We start from the raw sequence: 17891 nt of genomic DNA on the forward strand, positions 1-17891 counted from the left end.
TCCCAACGCTCCTGGATCATGCCATCCCAGGCACAGGATCCAATGCTTGTCTTTGCTGACCTTCATAGGTTCTTGTTAGCTCACTCCCTTAACCTGTCAAGGTCTTGCTGTAGGGTGGCTCTCCCTTCAGAAGTGTCTGCTTCCCTACTTAATTTAGTGTCACCAGCAAACTTCATCGGGGCACATTCAATCCCACCATCCAGATAGTTTATGAAGACACTGAATAGCACAGGGCCTTGTATCAATCACTGAGGTACCCCACTCCCAACTGGTTGCCAGCTTGAAGAGAAGACATTGCGATCACAACCTCAGTCAACATCTCCATCTCCTGATATTCAGGTATTTTTCCCCAAACAAACACTTTTCCAGCCACTGAACAGGGGAGGAGCAACCAACCACCCCAAAAGGCAGAGGGCTGCTTCCCTCCAGCTCCAGGTATCAGACACAGCACAGTGAAATTACTTTCCTGGAGTATTTCTTCTTTCAATCTGAAGGACTCCCAAGAGGTTCCTCCTTTATCCAGAAAATTCCAGGACAAAAAATGTTCTCTGTTCCCTAAACTGCATACTCTAGAACAAGAAACAGCGAGTCAAGAGCTCACAAAGCAGAAGACAGCATACAGGCACATTTAGCTTTCTCCCAGAAACCACCAGCTAAGAACACCAAGTTTCTCTGGCACAGCTTAATTATATCCTTTTAGACCACAATAAAGCACACAACTGGCAAACAAAGGCATGTTCCTATCCATGTTCAAGTGTTATTGAAACTACAGAGATATTTTACACACAAATAGAGTTATGAGCTGTGATCACTTTGGTATCTCGTGTACATTTAGAAAATCTGAGCACAGAATAGTTTCATCTTTAAACCATCTGTATACTCCCAATTGACAGCACTCAAAACAAATGCTTTTTATTTCTTTCAGTGACATCAAAACATTTTCCATTCCTCCAACAACTGAACCATTTATAGCATATTCTCCAACATCAATACAGTATTTGCAAAAGGTGCTGGATTTTAACTCTGGATTCCACAGTTCTCTTGCAGTTACAGAGCATTACTTAACGACAGCAGATCAACTTTTGTCTCTGTATTTTCCAGGTCTCCCTCTATCCCCACAAGTAGTTTATGTCAAATGATGCAAGCTATTCTCTAGGAAAAAACACAAAGCTGTCCTGTTCATATGCTCACTACGTATTCCATGATCTCACTGTGGCCAAACAAAAACTCAGTTTTGCTTCTAATGTTCACAGCAGAGAAAGCTGTTCACTAGGAATTATGCTACTGCAGTGAACTCACTTCATGGAGCGCAGCTACCTGGGGCTGTGGCTAATCTAGGCTGCTGGAGAAACAACCCTGAACCACCCCACCACCACTAAACACTGCCAGCTCATCTCATGCCAGGTATATTTAGAGCAGCACAAGTTGTTTGCAACAACAGAAAGGACTTATAAAAGCTCGCATACAAATTGCTTAATCTTGTGAAAAAATGCTGGGGTTTAATCAAGCAGAACTCTTTGTCTGGCTCATTCACACTTATGTCATCCTGGGGGAAAAAAAAAACCTCTCTATTTGCAAACAATCCACCTGTACATGCACAATATCCCTTCCACCCTATCACTGCAGTATTTTAAGGTCTTCTTCAAAAGCTCCATTTTCAGCATGCAGTGTAAAGGGACTTCAAATCGTGGGGGCGCAAACTGGAGCACACTAAAAACCCAACAGCAGTCCTTCGTAAGATGCTGCCAATCCATGCTACTTCAAGATTTGTTTCTGTAAGATTTAATACCTTGTTGCAGAAGTTCCACTGTGACAATGCTTTTAATGGTTCACATTAAACACGCAAGTTGAAGTGCCTCAGTACGTCATTAGTGCCTCTCCACAGCTCAAGCAGCATGTTTGTAGCACCTCAAGGAACCATCCCTTGCAGCAATATGCCTTCTCCCTCTCATCGGTGTACAATGAAAGGGAGAAGGAGAGAACATCCACCTCACACAACAAAGTACAGACAACACCCAGTGCTTGCTGTTCCAGCTGCGCAGCACGGCAGAACCACAAACTGTTATAAGGCACTTGTTCATAGAAGCAGTGAAAAACAGCACAAGCCAGAGAACTACAGCATGTGTTTTTTCTCCACTATTAACAGGCTTGCTTTGTCAAGGACCACTCAAGGTCTGCTGACACGCTTCACAACAGCTGCAATACAAAACTCCTATGTATTTGTTTCGTACTCCTACTGACAGCCATCGTGTTTGCAAACTGAGCAAAAACTGTTCCAGATAGAACCCAGGCTAATGCAGAGATCAAACTGTACCCCCGGGTGTAACAAGCTCCTACCTTATTGAACTCATGTCTTCTCAGAATCCCCTATTACTCTATCTGCAGCAGGACAAAAAGGAAGAGCTTTTACTGTCAATCAGATTTATAAACATGAAAACAGTAACCATGAAAATAATTTATAGCAACATATATACATAGAGTGATACTTCATCTGTTTTTTCAGACTAAAGTACCACAACAGGAGGTAAGTAAGCTGCTTGCATTCTTAAAACAGTACAGAAGTCTTTAAAAAAGTAGCAGTACCCAGACCATCTTTAAAGACAGCAATTACAGCAGATTAACCACATGAATCTTAAAAAGGCTGTCCTTTTAAAAAGCCTTACAAATTTCTTAAAAAGAATTCCTCTTTCTTTTTTTTTCTTTTTCTTAGTGACACAGAGCAAAATGCATTTACTCTTCAAAAAAAGCCAGGAAAACCCAGGAAAAAAATCCTAGTAGGCTCCAACTCCAGCAGAGGAAATGGAGACAACTTCACAGCAGAAAGGGAGAGGGAGACAGTCAGTGCTAATTTGTCAAGGCATCAAAAATCTGCATCCAGAGTGAAAACATTGTCCATTGTTTCTGCCATAACAGCAAAACGTTGATACTCCGAAACCCGCTTCTCAAAGAAATTTGTTTTTCCTTCCAGAGAAATATTCTCCATGAAATCAAAAGGATTTTCTGCATGAAAAACCTGGGGAAAATAAACATTATTACACTGCTGATTCTGAAAAGCTAACCATGTGTAACAAACACATATGTATGTATTTCAGATTAGATCATCCCTCACTGTAATATGCTGTAGAATTTATGGGCACAATGTAAGCAAGTTCAATACTGTGTGCCCCCAGAAGTTTGAAGCTCCTCTGTGCGAGGTGTTTGTCAGCCTTCTAAGAGCACAGCATAATTTCCCAACACCAACCTGCAGAGCAACTGAAGAGAAACAATGGCCTGAACTATTCTTGCTCTTTCAAATGTGGAAGTGCATATATTAATGTTGTGGTTTCATCTGTCACTCACAGAAGTACAAGCACTAAAAGCAACCTGCTTGCAGGTACATCAGGAAAGCACTTTTGCTGACAGCTCTCCTGGCTGCTCCAGCAGGCCAGCATTTCTGCAGTGTCATCTCTTACCTTTGAGAACCCAAGCTCCATTAGTAACCGGTCTGCAACAAATTCGATATACTGCTTCATCAAAGTGCAATTCATTCCAATCAGACCTACAGGTAATGCCTCTGTGAGAAACTCCTGGAAGTTAAAATACAGATGACATTTAGAGAAATGAAATTTAACAGGAGAAAAGGACAGAAGACACCTGTGTTTCACAGTAACACAATTTGTGATATTCCAGGCTCCCCAGGCAGTTGTCTGAATAAATAACTTGCATCACTAAATTCAACAAGCATCTCCTCCTTTCAGTAGTTGCTTGTATCTTCCTTTATTTTTAGCACATTTTTCTGGAAAAGGTACAAGAATTTTTTTGAGTGCTCACCTCCTTTTTTTTTCCCCACTAGATCCCAAGCTTCAGTGAAAGCTTGAGTTCCAACTTCAATAAAACCTACAGACCAGAGGAGTGGGAGAAGGAATAGATCCAGAAATCTCCAGTTTTCCTTGGCTTCCAGCCATTACAGAACAACAAACCAGAGGACAGTGATACACGAGCACTGAGCTCAACCACGCGCATCGTTAGGCGCTGATGCAAGACCTTTCATGGCTGTAAGGCAAGGCATTTGTTATCATCACAGCAGTTAGATGACAACAGACAAGAGTAAACTACAGTCCTGCAAAACACTCTGCAATGCAGAAACACGTAGCTGAAGTTGGGTAGCACTTCCTATGAAAGAACAGCAATTTTTTTTAAAGTTAGAACACACTAACCCACTGTACCCACATCCAGAAGAGACCCTGGGCTCTCACAAAGGACAAACAGCTATGGTTATACGAGCAGGGAGAGACAAAGATCCTAAAGGTCAGAAGTAAACAAACTCTTCTCCAATAGAGAATGTTTTCTTCTTTTTGGCTTTTGAGGAAGAAAGCAGCCTGCCAGCTTCAGCTTCTCACAGTTACTTGACAGCTGTATCAGAAAGTGCCTGCTTTTTATTGTCACAGTTAAGGAAGAGGGGAAAAAATGCTATAATGCATCAGGGATCCAAGCATTAAATATGAAATTCCAAAAGTTAGAAGTTAATTTGCTTACTTTTGCACATACACCTCCTGCTGTGCTGCTCGTGATATTGTCCTGGCCAGACTTACCTGTTCAATTTCAACAGCATTAACAATGATCTCCCGGACCCTCTCTTCTGATGGTCTGTTCACTAAATAATGGAACATTAGACAAGCAAAATCACAGTGTAGACCCTGAAATAACAGAGAACAACAACAGAGTTTTTCCCTGCTGCACACAGTCTGCTCTTAATTAGAGGCAGCCTCAATTTAGGTTTAAGCTTCTTATACACTTGATTGTTGACAGTCCTAATGTTACTACATGTAACTGACCTGTAAGGGCATTTTTGGTTAAAAACTCAGTTAGTAACATCTGAAATCCAACAGGTGCCACCTATAACAAAATAACAATCAGCATACACTTGCTCCAGTCCCATTTTGAGAGTTGTTCTACCGCTAAGGATTCTATGCAGAGCCACGCTGGGTTCCTGCCTCCTATCAGAGATGCTTTTGTGGAAAGACTCCTACAGATGGACCTGCAGAAATGTCAGTCAGCATAAACTTGCTAGCCATTCTTGACTTTGAGATACCTACACATCAATCTTTATTTTTTTACTAGCCTTTCTTCCCTTGCTTTTCCTTACAGCATTTTCAAGAGTAGATTCAGATTAGAGTCACCAAATCAGAGATAAGTCATCTCTCTCTCCACACAAAATGCAGTTAGTGTGAAGGACTTGCTACCAGGCCATCTATAGATTTGTAATGTTGGTTTCCACATCCCAATTCAACCCACCAAACATAAGCCTGTACATTTCACCCAGCTACCCAACACAGAGCCCAACAAATTGCACTCATTCCAAACGAGCACTGTGACACCATGCCTCTCCTCTTGACAACACAAAATGTGTTGTTGATTAAAGCACACGAGTACCATGAGGGCACACTCAGAGTGCAAACTAGTCAGCATGACCTGGCAGGCTGTGGGTAAAAAAGACAACCCACTGCTATCATGAACAAGGGTTAAAACAAAATCTGGAAGCAAAAAGGTTTTCAAAAAAGGCTATGAAATCTGCATGCTTCAGGTCATGAAAGAGTCCTGAAACCACATAATCTGGCACACACGCCCCTGCCATGGACACATTAGCTGTCTGCTGCAGGACAGGACCACCAGCAGGAGGTGACTGGCTTCTTGGTCAAACCAGTGTGCTGTGCTGACCGCTGCCTCAGGCAGGTTGGCACCTCTAAAAATGAGAGTTCTTAGCAGCTCAAGGAGTCTGCAGCTCAAAACCATACTGAGCATCAACCATTTATCTGCTCAGATGTATCAGAAAATGTTCATGTTGTAGTTTTCCAGTGTAGATTCTTTAACTGTCACTGCTTTTTAACAGTATTTCCTGTTTTTTGATGCAGGTGCAGTGTGGACTGTGCCTTACTCTTCATAATCAACAGCTTTGCAGCTGGAAATATGCCAACTCAAAAAATCCTACACCTTTTCAACACTGCAGAGAAGCAGTTATACTGCTGTAGTGGGGAATTTGCATCCCATTCATCTGCAAGTCATCTTTTTAACAAAGAAATACTTCCTTATTTGAATGGATCAGCTCATGATGACTCACAGAAACAAGACACAAGGAAATCAAGGCTGAAGAATTGTTTGGCTTTATTTACCAGTTGTAGCATTTTCTTCAACAAAAGTCTTTCAAATTAAAGACTTCTCACAAGATGCCTCCTTTCAAATCAGTTTATCTAACCCACAGAGATTACTTCCATTATGGAAGCTCTTTATTCTTTTAGACCTTCAGTACTTGATAAGTTCAACTGTTAGCAGATTTATCTTGCAAATAAAACAGATCTTGCTGCTTTCTCAGTGCTGATAGTGCCATACATTGTGTGCTGCCTTACAGACAAGTCTCAGCCATAGGGAACTGCTGCCAACTAGTAAGCAGCAGTGAAAAGAAAGGGCACTCGTGAAGACACAGTCTCACAGCCCACCTTCAGTGTGCTGACATGCACCCCTCAGACACTTCACATCTGCAGCTGAAAGGCACTGCTCTCTAACACAGACCTGTAGCTGCTCCCTCTCAGGAGATTTTATCCCTGTGTAGTAGGGTAAGGACACAGAGAGGACCAACATTTGCTGTTTCTGCAGCAGCTCGTCCACAGCTGGCCAGGTGATGGATGCAGGTGGCTGTTTGCAAGTTGTGGGATCCATAACTTGGGGAATATGGGGGTGAGATAAGGGACCTCGACCTCCAGCACTGTCAGCTGGGTTTCACCACACCCAGACATGCATCCCCTACTCACTGCTGGATTCGCTTTTTCACCTGTCCCTGCCCAAATGCTACTTCTGCACCCACTCACCTGCTTTGTTCCCTTTCTGCTTTTCAGCTTGCTCCAAGCTTACCCACCTCCACAGAGTTGATGTGCTCTAGCAAAACTATAGGTTATTTACAAATGTTCTGCCCTCCTTGAAACTCACTTTTCTTTAAAGACAATACATAGGACACAATACATTACCTCATCTCTGCTAATAAGTTCATTGGAAAAAGTCAATCCAGGCATTAGGCCCCTCTTCTTCAGCCAAAATATAGCAGCAAATGAACCCGAAAAGAAGATGCCTTCAACTGCAGCAAAGGCAACCACCCTCTCACCTGTTGAACACAACACATTTTCCGTTAGACATGAAAGAGTGTATTGCCAGTCAGCACAGTGCACCATTTGCATCAAACAGACTGATGCTGGAGGGAAGCTATCTGCTGCCACAGCAGGTGCTGTAGCTGACCACATCTTGCAGCAGATCCTATGGCACAGAAGGTTGACATGTGCAACAGAACTCAGCCACAGGCAACCCCAAGCAGAACAGAACCAGGGTACCCACTGAAACTGCTGCAGGAAAATGAGAAGGGAAAAGCCACAAGTGTCAGAAGCAGGTAAGGTATTAGTACAGCTTTATCTCTTTCTCTAAGGAGGCAGAAAAATGGCTGTGTAGCTAATATACAGAACGGGGAAAAGCTCCTATAAAATAAACAAAAAGCCTTCACCATGTCACAAATATTTCAGTTATTCCACCTTTCATCCAAGAAAATCACAGCATTATCAGTCCCAGTTCTTTCTGTTCTCTACAGGAATGTGCTTCTTCAAACCACAAGACTATCTGATTGCATATGCTCTATTTTAAACAACTCCAGAAGATTCTTGAGAATATTTCAATATGCAGAACTTTTGCATTAAATGCTGCTGTCTTTTTCACCACTGAGAACTGCACAGACTTTTGCTTTAAAAAAATAAAAACAATAAACTCCAAATTCCATCTGTTCTGCTTCCTCAAATGAGATGCAAATGCCACCTGCTGGCTTATCTGAAGAAATTCAACATGTACTTAAAAGTATCACAGAAGTTACTAAGGAAAGAGTTTATCTGACAACACTAAAATTTGCGAGGTTAGTTCTAAACAGGAGGGGAGATATGCTGCATAAACACCTCCTGGACACCAGTGTTTTTTACTGCATTCCACCTGACTAACATTCATATAAACGAGTTCCGCTGAAACAAAATCTCCTGTCAGCAGCACCACGTGATGTCTGCACACACTGGGAGGCTGAGAGTCCACAGAATAAACACAGCAACGAATCCCTCAGTGTAAGAAATCAAACACAGCTACCCTGCTGAAGGCCAGCCTTCCAGCCCGGAAGGAAGCACTAAGCATGCCACCTTCAGATAACATATCTCACAACCCATATGAATAAGGTCCGGGCCCACAGAATGTTTTAAGATTGGGTAACTTTTCTCAGTAAGATGAAAAAAGCAGAAGAGTAGAAACACACTTTACAAAATTTGGATAGGATGAAGTTTAGAGAGAAGGAACTAAAAATAGAAAGAAAGAAAGAAAAAGGACACTGCTTTTACAGTCAGGAAACCTTCTGATTCCTTGCACACCCCATGCTGACAGGAGCTGAATGAAGGAGATGAGGAGACTCAACATAAAGCAAGAAAAGCCAGACTAAGGAGGCAGAAGGACACTTCAGGACAACCGAATCTACTGTTCTGAAAAGAACTACACCCAAAACAAAAGCATGTCAAGTGAACAATGGATGTTGCAAAACAATGATATGCAGAATGACATTCATTTTCTTAGTCTTGCCAAATCTCACCATCTCCTACACTTTTGTCAAGTACAGAGGATATTTCTTTCAGAAAATTCACCTGTCTGCCCGCCATTCATTTCAGATACAACACATATTTTAAAGTTAACATTACAAGCTGAACATTAGCAGGGATGTCCTGCATCCATTCTGACGGAAACTGACCTGGTGACCCAGCTCTGAGATAAGACACAGTAGCTGGGAAGCTAGTCACAACAGTGAGCCAGAAAAAAGAGAGAGAGAGAACTCTTGAATCTTTTTTTTCCCAAGTTCATTCATAATGTTGCAAAAAAAGAAAAAAAACCGATAATATCACACACAAATTTGTCTATCTGAACGTGCACACATAGAAAGCCTGGACTTGCAAGGCTTCAGCTGTTCAGTTCTTAACACTGGAGTACAAAATAGGAGCCAACTTCATGATGTGCAACAGAAACAAGTTCTTAAGAAGATACACACCAAAAGTGGATTGTCTGTCTTCAATCCACTTCAGAGCCCAGTCTGCTTTCTTCTTGACACAAGGCATTGTTTCAATAGCATTAAATAAGAAATCTCTACAAAAGAAAAGAAAGAGAACACCAGAATAATAAAGCAAAGAATGGATTTACGCTATTACGCTATAAGCTCTGAAATTATCCAAGTAGGAGCTCCTGCCCTGAAGGGATGATGACAACAAGAGGCAGAACAGGGAGGCAGATGTGCAGAAAGTGCAGAAGAGACTCAAGGTCTCAGAGAAGCTGCAGAGATGGGAACACAAACCTCCAATGCCAGTGGGACCATCCACCAGACTCTGCTGGCTCTCAGACCAAGACAGACAGCAGCATGACCCTGCTCAAGAAGATAACCCTCACCACTCCCAGTTCCACAAAAGGAATCAGACAGGTCCCACAGGCACAAGATCTGTTCCCATGCTAAGTATCTCAGAAAACCATGCAGACCTCCTGCTAGCCCTGTACTGTGGGGTTGCAGGACACTATTTCAACACACAGGATGCCACCGTGGGAAACCGAGCTCTGTCTGACCATCACCACAACGGCATTTCTGATGGAAAGTACTTTTTTCCAAATGTATTACCTTTTCAACTAGGCACATCTGCAGACCACAAAGGTGTAGGGTCTCTCCAAACAAACCAGTTATTTAAAAATAAGTCGCTCTTGTTGCGTGGAAAAGCAACTGATGATAAAAAAGCTGAAAGGATGCAAGGCATTGATCAACATGTGTTACAAACGGCAGTTACAAGTAGCTCTGGAGCACAATAACCACAAGGAGGCTGTTTAATGCTTAACAGAGTTTCACAGTCTGCACTGCCTGCAGTCACAAATATTAACCAGCCTTTTGAACACTCCTAAGGAAGGTCATTGGTCAGTAACGCTTCCCTTCATTTTGGGGGCCAGGAGCGATGGCCCAGAAAGCTCTAAGGAAGCTCTCCAGTAAGTCAATGTGAAACAGAAAACTAGCTGTTACCACCCAGCCACAGTGCCACCAGACTAGCTGAAAGATTTCCCTTGGGGCTGCAGCACATTCAGAAACTTACCTTTTCTCAGGATCTTTGATGTAAGTGTCTATAAGCAAGCTGTACATCTCCGAGTGAACGTTCTCAATGAGGATCTGGAAGCCATAGAAACAACGAGCTTCTGGGATCTGCACCTCCTGACTAAAGCGTGCCACCTACCAAAACCAAAAAGCATGACAGCGAGTACAGCAAAACTGGCGCAGCATCAGCCAAATAAGAGAGACAACAGACCTGTGCAGCAGAGAAGGGAAGGGAGCAATTCAGCCCTACTTTATTAACAAATATGTCAGTAGGATAGGTGTGGCAAATAGAGAAAGCCAGCTAGAAGTAAAGACACTTGCTACGCACACTGCGTAAGAACTGCAGTGATGTGTGATGGCACACACAGGAAGAATAGAGCAAAATGCTGCAGCAGTAAAAACTTCATAGCAAACAAAGCCTCACAATTTCTGTTCACCATTAAGAAGTAAATAGTATGACATATTCATATTCAATTTGTTATCATATAATCTATGTTACAGATACTCAAGATCTAAAATGAGCATTTCTGGTCTAACAACAACCTGCAGTGAGACATTCTGCAGCCCAGAAGTGATTTCAGCAGAAAGATTTCCCCATCATTTCAAAAGCACCCACCCGTATGCCTGAAATATTCCAGGATGCCATTTAGTGAGAGCAAAATGAGTTTTACCTAAATAAAGAACACAGAGCATGGCACAGCACAATCAGCTCCTACTTCTCATCTAACGCAGGTATGTGAAGAAGCGTGGGTTCTATTAATTCACCAGTAACTGCACATGAACACAGTCAGGCACAAGTCTGAGCTTCAAAACTGTGTTCAAGAGGCATCATTTGGAGTCCTGCTGACAACAGTGGCTCCAATGTATCTCAGACAATGAGCAGAACAAGCTGCTTACTTCCTTTGGCAAAGGTGAGACGATGGGAAGAAAATACACTCATTTAACAATCTTATGCATTAATATGAGAAAACCAAACTGAAAAGCCAATAGCTAATAAAGTAAGTATTCAAACTGTAAGGCTTTCTCACCAGATTCTCATTTACAATTCCATCACTGGCTGCAAAGAAGGCAAGAACATGAGAGATAAAGTACTTTTCATCTGGTTTTAGCTTGTTCCAGTGAGGAAGGTCCTTTGATAAATCAACCTAATGAAAAGAGATAGTAAAAAAAAGAAAAAAAATGTTACCATCCCTTTAGCTTGTTATTCTGTAGGAACAAAAGTGGCCTCGTCAAACAACTGAGACAGAGCTTTGGCACTGGCTTTCACAATCTTTGCATGCAGAGAATTTAAATATGTGCGACTATCAAGCACGACAAACAGCTGCAGTACTGCTGCCTCTCTGCAACAGCAACATCCTGTGTTTGCTTTGCAGTTTACACTATTGTAATTCAATATATATTGTTCTTATTCCACGTTATAAATAAACCAGATTCCAAAAAGCATCAGTGTCTTGCTGGCATGAGTACGAACATGCATCAACAAGCAGATCTCTCTCTGAGACATTTACAAACTCTACTTGAAATAAATGCTGGTACTGCAAGAAACCTGCGCCTAAGTGTGCCAAAAGACACATGGAAGGCAATGCTGCCCTTGACAGGTGTTCAGCCTCCAGGCCACCCCAGAAGAGTATGTGTAGATACGTGTGTGGAACTGCACTGCCTGTGACACTTGGTTCTCAACATGGCAGAAAACCACAAGCTCCTTAGCACTGGCCATCTTTCTTTGTCTGTTTGTTTCTGAGCCACAGCAGCAGTTAAGCAGGGCCAGATGGGAAAACTGCAGCAAGGCCTAAAAAAGCTTTTAGAATTGTGTGTGCGTGTGTACAATTTATGTACAAATATATATGCATGCTCATGCATGAATACACACACAAACCAATTTTACGTCTAACTTTCCAATTCATTTGGAAATGTGATGACAGATGGGAGGACAGTAGAAGAAGGAACCAGCGATGAGTAGTGCTATTCAGGCAGGAGTTTCAGTGCTTCATAACTGTTTAAATCAACTTCTACCGACATCAGACAGCAGCCTCCCCAGCAGGCAATGGAATGAAGTCTACACAGTATTGCTATCCCTGGATGCATTCTGGACTATTTAGAGTCTGTCATTCCTTACCAATTGCAGAATTCTGCTCACAGATGAACAAAGACTACAGAAGCTTTGAGCTGCAACAAGCTGCTCACCTGGCACGTAATCCATGCAAATCCAGAAGTCTCCATTTCTGCAAGTGCAGTGAGCAAGTGAGCAAGTACTGCTCAGGTCAATACTGGCTAATCAGCAATCTCAAGGAAAATGACATGCCCTAACTCACAGTCAGTTCCAGCATGGCGACGAACATCTAACCAGGGCACTCACCAGCAAATTACATGCACTGTTAGCAAGTATTTCTGATTACCACCACCATTCTGAAAAACAAGTGCCTAATATTAAAGAGCAGCATTCTCATGAAATTGCTCAGAGCCTTTTACATGAGCAAGGAGGTAGCTGCAGGCACAGTGATCACAGCAGGTCACAGTCTTACACAGGCTCCCTCTATACCCAGAGAAGTGCCCCAGGATACAATTCCACCTGATCCTAAACCAAACACTCAAACCAGGCAGTTGAACCACCTGATGAAAGCAGCTTTCCTTCCATTGACCCTGAAGGGAGTCCTACTCTGGTCCAGGCGCCTCACGTTCAATAAAATTAATCCCAACCCATACAAAACACAGGCCAGCAGCAGAGCTAGGAGTGACACTCCAGGCTCCATATCCCAGAGCTCACCTCTTCTGCCGTCCAAAAGGAAGCCTGGGCCTGTTTGTACATCTTCCATATGTCCGGGTGCTGGATGGGGAAGATGACGAACCGACGAGGATTTTTTCTGAGAAGAGGCTCCTCGTGAAGTTTCAAGCCATTTTCACTTGGAGAGGAGCTCTAAAATAAAGCTCAATCCTGGTTAAGGCTGCTGTTATTATTCCCTGCTTTTCCCTCTGTCACAAAAATACAGCCCCAAAGTCCAATGTCTCAGGCAGACACTCACCCATTCCCCACAGGCAGCTGCATCACCCTTCCCTAGGGTGCTCACCCCTTCGCCTTCCATCTGTGCCCTGCTCAGGCAGCAGCACTGCCTTCCTGCCCTGCTCTGTCCTGCACCTCTCACATCAACCAGTCCCTGAGCAGCTGCACCTCTCAAGTACCAAAGCGAACACTCTTCTGCAGTATGAGGAGGAAACTGCAGCTGCACTTGCACTGTGCCCTCAAAAGATGCCATCAAACACGGTGGGGAGGCATGCAAGGCGACAGTGCTGCCCAACGGCTCCTCAAGGCCAGCCTGCACCTGGCATCACACATCCCCATTCTGCTCCCTATCCGCAATGTGCTGTTCCTGCACCATTCAAAAAGCAGCACGCAGGGCCCATCATGTAGAAAGATAACCTGGAAAATATTTCTGGTGTATAGAAGTGGAGGGAAGGCACAGCAAGAAAACTGGAGATTAACACTGAGGCAAGGCTGTGTGTCTTTCCCAGTGGCCTCTAACAGCATGCCAGTAGTGCTGTCAGCACATGGCACAAAAAGGTAACAGAAGAAGCGGGCCAGGAAGCAGTGTACACAGACTGGAGAGTCCCAGTGGCAGGGAAATGAAGCATGGCTTCCAGGACCTAAAGGCTCACAGTGAGAGCTCCCCAAAAAGGACCACACTGCAGAATTAGAAAGTGATAACAGTTTAAAAAATAGTTATACTTTTAAAAAATGTAAGAACAAGCTGGATGTGGCTCTGGGGAGCCTGGCATAGTTGGTCCCCATGGCAGGGGAGTTGAAACTAGATGATCTTTGAGGTCCTTTTCAACCCAGGCCATTCTATGATTCTATGAACAAGGCAAATTCTGCTGTGACATGGTGCTGTCTCTCAGTTCTGAACTCTATTCCTACAAGCAAAAATTTTATCAGAGTAATACCAGCCACCAAGCCTGTTCATTAACTTGGTATATCCCCTGGTACCACCCAGCTGAACAAACAGGGACAACTCTCCAATTTCTACTTCTGTGGTACAGTAGAAGCTGATCACTGCCAGGGCTCCCCTTGCTGCCCCCTTGTGCAACAGGAGCATGACACAGTCCCAGTCCTGCCTTTCTGACCCCAAGAAAGCAGTGTGGGAACACAGAGCTGGGGAGGTTATCTTCCCAGTACACCCATACACCTCCTGCTTCCATTCAGCACTCCGGGCTCTTTCCTTTATCTCATGGAGGTGTACAAAGTACAGTCAGTAGGTTGCTCAAGGCAGTGTCCAGTTGGCAGTCTGAGTCCAATGATGAGAACTCCGCAACCCCACTGTGCAACCTGTGCCAGTGTTTGACCCCCTGAACAGCAAGAAAGTGGGTTTTTAATGCACAAGTGGAACCTCCTGTCACTGCCTCCTGCCCCTCACTGAGGAGAATCTGACTCCATTTCCTCTATCTTCTCCAAGCAGGCTGAGCTCTCCCTGGCTCACGGTGTCTGACAGAGGTTCCACTCTACATTCCTAGCCTTTCACCAAACTCTAGTTATTCTGCAACTGTTGCAGGTTAAGCGCTGCTAGTGAAGTCAATAAACCCAACAGATAACCTGTTGGTTTTATTAGAAGATTATTTTATTTTTATAACATATATTAATTATATTATTATTTATTATATATTATCATTATCATATATTATTATATTATTAATTATATATTTTATAATATTATAATATATTAAATTTATTATTTAAATAAATATAAATATATTTATATATAATATATTTAATATTAAATATAAATATAAAATTAAAATAAATATATAAAAATAATATAAAATTAAAATAAAAAATAAAAATAAATATAAAATATTTATATATAATATATATAAATTTATAATATAATAATATATTAAATTTATTATTTATATTTTATATATATTATCATTATCATATATTATTATATTATTAATTATATATAACATATATTAACAGATAACCTGTTGGTTTTATTTTAGAAGATTGCCTAGTGGTACTGAAATTCTTTCCATGAATTTCATATTCAGCACACTAGGAAAATATTAGTATATATATACAGAAAATCCCTGCCTTATAGTAGTAACTGCTGGACTATACATGCAGGTATCTCATAGAATCTTAGAACGGTTTGGGTTGGAGGGGACCTTGAAGATCATACAGTTCCAACTCCCTGCTATAGACATCTCCCATTAGACCAGGTAGCTCACATCCCCCATCCAGTCTGGTCTTGAGTACTTCCAGGGAGGGGGTATCCACAACCTCATTGGGCAACCTGTTCCAGCGTCTCACCACCCTCACAGTAAAGAATTTCTTCCTAACATCTAATCTAAATCTGCCCTCTTCCAGTTTAAAGTCATTTCCTCTCATTGTGTCACTACATGCCCTTATAGAAAGTCCCTCCCCAGCTTTCCTGTAGGCCCCCTTCAGGTACTGGAAGGCCACTATAAGGTCTCCTCAGAACCTTCTCTTCTCTGGGCTAAAAAGCCACAGTTCTCTCAGCCTGTCCCCGTATGAGAGATGCTTCAGCCCTCTGATCATCTCTGTGGCCCTTCTCTGGACCTATTCCAACAGCAACATGTACTTCTTGTGTTGGGGGCTCCAGAACTGGATGCAGTGCTCCAGGTGGGGTCTCACAATAGAAAAGTAGAGAGGCAGAATCACCTCCCTCAACCTGCTGGTCACTTCTCTTGATGCAATCCAGGATACGGTTAGCCTTCTGCACTGCAAACGTACGTTGCTGGCTCATGTTGAGTTTTTCATCAACAGACACCCCCAAATTCTTCTCCTCAGGGCTGCTCTCAAGCCATTCTCCACCCAGCCTGTATCTGTGCTTGAGATTGCCCTGACCCAGGTGCAGGACCTTGCACTTTGCTCTGTTGAACTTCATGAGGTTGGCATAGGCCCACCTCTCAAGCCTGTCCAGGTCCCTCTGGACATCCCTTCCCTCTAGCGTACCAACTGCACCACTCAGCTTGGTGCTCTAAGCAAACTTGCTGAGGATGCACTCAATCCCACTGCTGTGTTGCCCACAAAGACATGAAATAGCACCAGTCCCAGCACCAATTTCAGCTATGTGCCTTGCATTAGTTACAGCAAAGGAAGAGAAAGAAGAGCACCTGTGATACAACAGGTCCATGTCTAAAAAAATCTCTTGGGATGCACAAGGAAACATGCCTTCCATGCTGCCCTATAAGCCACAGTCTCCCAAAGGCCTGGGGCAGCGCTGGGCAGTGGAGGCTCCATGTGCAGCAAATGGGTTTACCTGACCAGGCAGATCCCCTGCACCCCAGAGGGAAGAGCATAGCTCTGCTAATTGTTTCTGGCAGGCCAGAATAAGCCAACTGCATTAGGGGAACAGCACATTACTGATTAAAGAAATAAGTGTGCGTGTACAGATGTCTATTTCAGGCTTGTATTTAATACAGCACATCCCCGTTTCCATCAGCTCAGGTACGGCCGGAACCCAGCCTTTGGAAGGCCAGGTGTATTTCTGCCCACACACCATCAGCTTCACGCTCTCAGGCCCGGCTGTGCATACGGTGCCCTGAGGACGCAGAAAGGGCCTCGGGCAGCTCCCCAGCAGAGCCCTTCAGGCCCGCAGCGGTAAGGACAGGATTCTCCCCGCGCTCTCCTTCCCGCTCGCACTTCCCGACAAGCAGGCCAGCCGCGCGGGCAGCCCACGGAACCCCGAGGCCGGGCCGGAGGCTGGGGCCGAATTCCGTGCAGCCGCACAACGAGCCGCCGTGCGAGCAGCCCGCAGCGCCCAAGGCAGCCTGCCGCAGCCCTCCCGCAGACACAACTCAGCGCCCCGCCCGCCCTTACCCGCTCCGGCCCGGCCGCCTCCCGCAGGGCCGCTCGCCCCCGGCGCTCCCCCATGGCCCCGGCGACTGGGCCGCACGAGCGCCGGCTGAGGGCGGAACGGCCGCGGCCGCCCCTCCTCCGCGAGGCGGAGCCCGGCAGGCGCAGCCTCGGCCCGGCCCGGCCCTACCCGGCGCGGCGTTCCCCACCCGAGCCGAGCCCTGCCTCCGGCAGGATTGCCGCCCTGAGCGGGCTTCGGCGGCGCGACAGCGATGACAGCCAGCGGGATCTCTTAGGAAGACGGTATTCTTGGCTGGCGCCGGTACATCGCCTGAAAGCGTCAGCTAGCGGATAAACGCTAAAAAGCGCGTAGCAGAACCCCATCAACCCGTGCAACAACGAAACCTACATTATTTTTTTTTTTTATCTTGATACAGACCTCAGAATAAATTAAAGCAATCGTGTTACAGACGTAGTTGCTCCCAGCTGTAAAACTCTCGCCCCTTCCCCTGGACTTAATTGCAGGGGCTGTGAGAGCAAGCAGCGAGAGTGAAAGCACTGCTCAAATGTTTGTGTCATTTATTGCAAGTCACTTCTTATGAACAGAGATTTCTGCAAGAGATTGTAATTGCCAGAGTTCGTTTGTTTCCTCGTCCTTGTCTCCAGGCTGGCCAGGCCCTTGGGCTCCAGTTCCTGTGGATGCACAGGGCATTTGTCAACACAATCCCAGGGAGGCGGGAGAAAGAAAAAAGAAAAGCCCTGCTCCATACAGCAGGGACTGGTTTGGTACAACGGTTTGAAATTGGACAAAATATGAAAGCAAACACCACTGAGAAAGAAAAATAGTTGACAAGCACCCAAGACAGTTAGCTGACACAGATCCAGGACTGAGCCGCTCTGTAAAAGTAGAGAGGAACACTTAAAGTG

The 17891-nt window shown here is 44.2% G+C and overlaps 1 protein-coding gene across 1 annotated transcript; it reads right to left on the reverse strand.

The window, feature by feature from the left end:
• Window positions 1-737: 737 nt before the first annotated feature.
• Window positions 738-17045, reverse strand: RRM2B (ribonucleotide reductase regulatory TP53 inducible subunit M2B). The gene is made up of 9 exons (XM_042869806.1): window positions 16989-17045; window positions 12921-13070; window positions 11185-11301; window positions 10158-10291; window positions 9083-9177; window positions 6999-7132; window positions 4572-4676; window positions 3453-3566; window positions 738-3013 (listed from the first exon to the last, which is right to left on the reverse strand). The coding sequence occupies exons 1-9, from the start codon at window positions 17040-17042 to the stop codon at window positions 2861-2863; spliced, it is 1056 nt and encodes a 351-aa protein (XP_042725740.1). The 5' UTR covers window positions 17043-17045; the 3' UTR covers window positions 738-2860.
• Between the last annotated feature and the right edge of the window lie 846 nt (window positions 17046-17891).

This window comes from Lagopus leucura, unplaced genomic scaffold (assembly GCF_019238085.1).
Source record: "Lagopus leucura isolate 7727_CA_CO unplaced genomic scaffold, USGS_WTPT01 Super-Scaffold_100002, whole genome shotgun sequence".
Taxonomy (NCBI): domain Eukaryota; kingdom Metazoa; phylum Chordata; class Aves; order Galliformes; family Phasianidae; genus Lagopus; species Lagopus leucura.

Coding starts and splice junctions, on each gene's coding strand:
- RRM2B (XM_042869806.1), bottom strand. CDS start 17,042: ATGGGGGAGCGCCGGGGGCGAGCGGCCCTGCGGGAGGCGGCCGGGCCG. Junction 11,302..12,920: donor CCTTTTGGACGGCAGAAGAG/GTGAGCTCTGGG, acceptor TCTTTTCATTAG/GTTGATTTATCAAAGGACCT. Junction 3,014..3,452: donor TGGAGCTTGGGTTCTCAAAG/GTAAGAGATGAC, acceptor TATTTTCCCCAG/GTTTTTCATGCAGAAAATCC.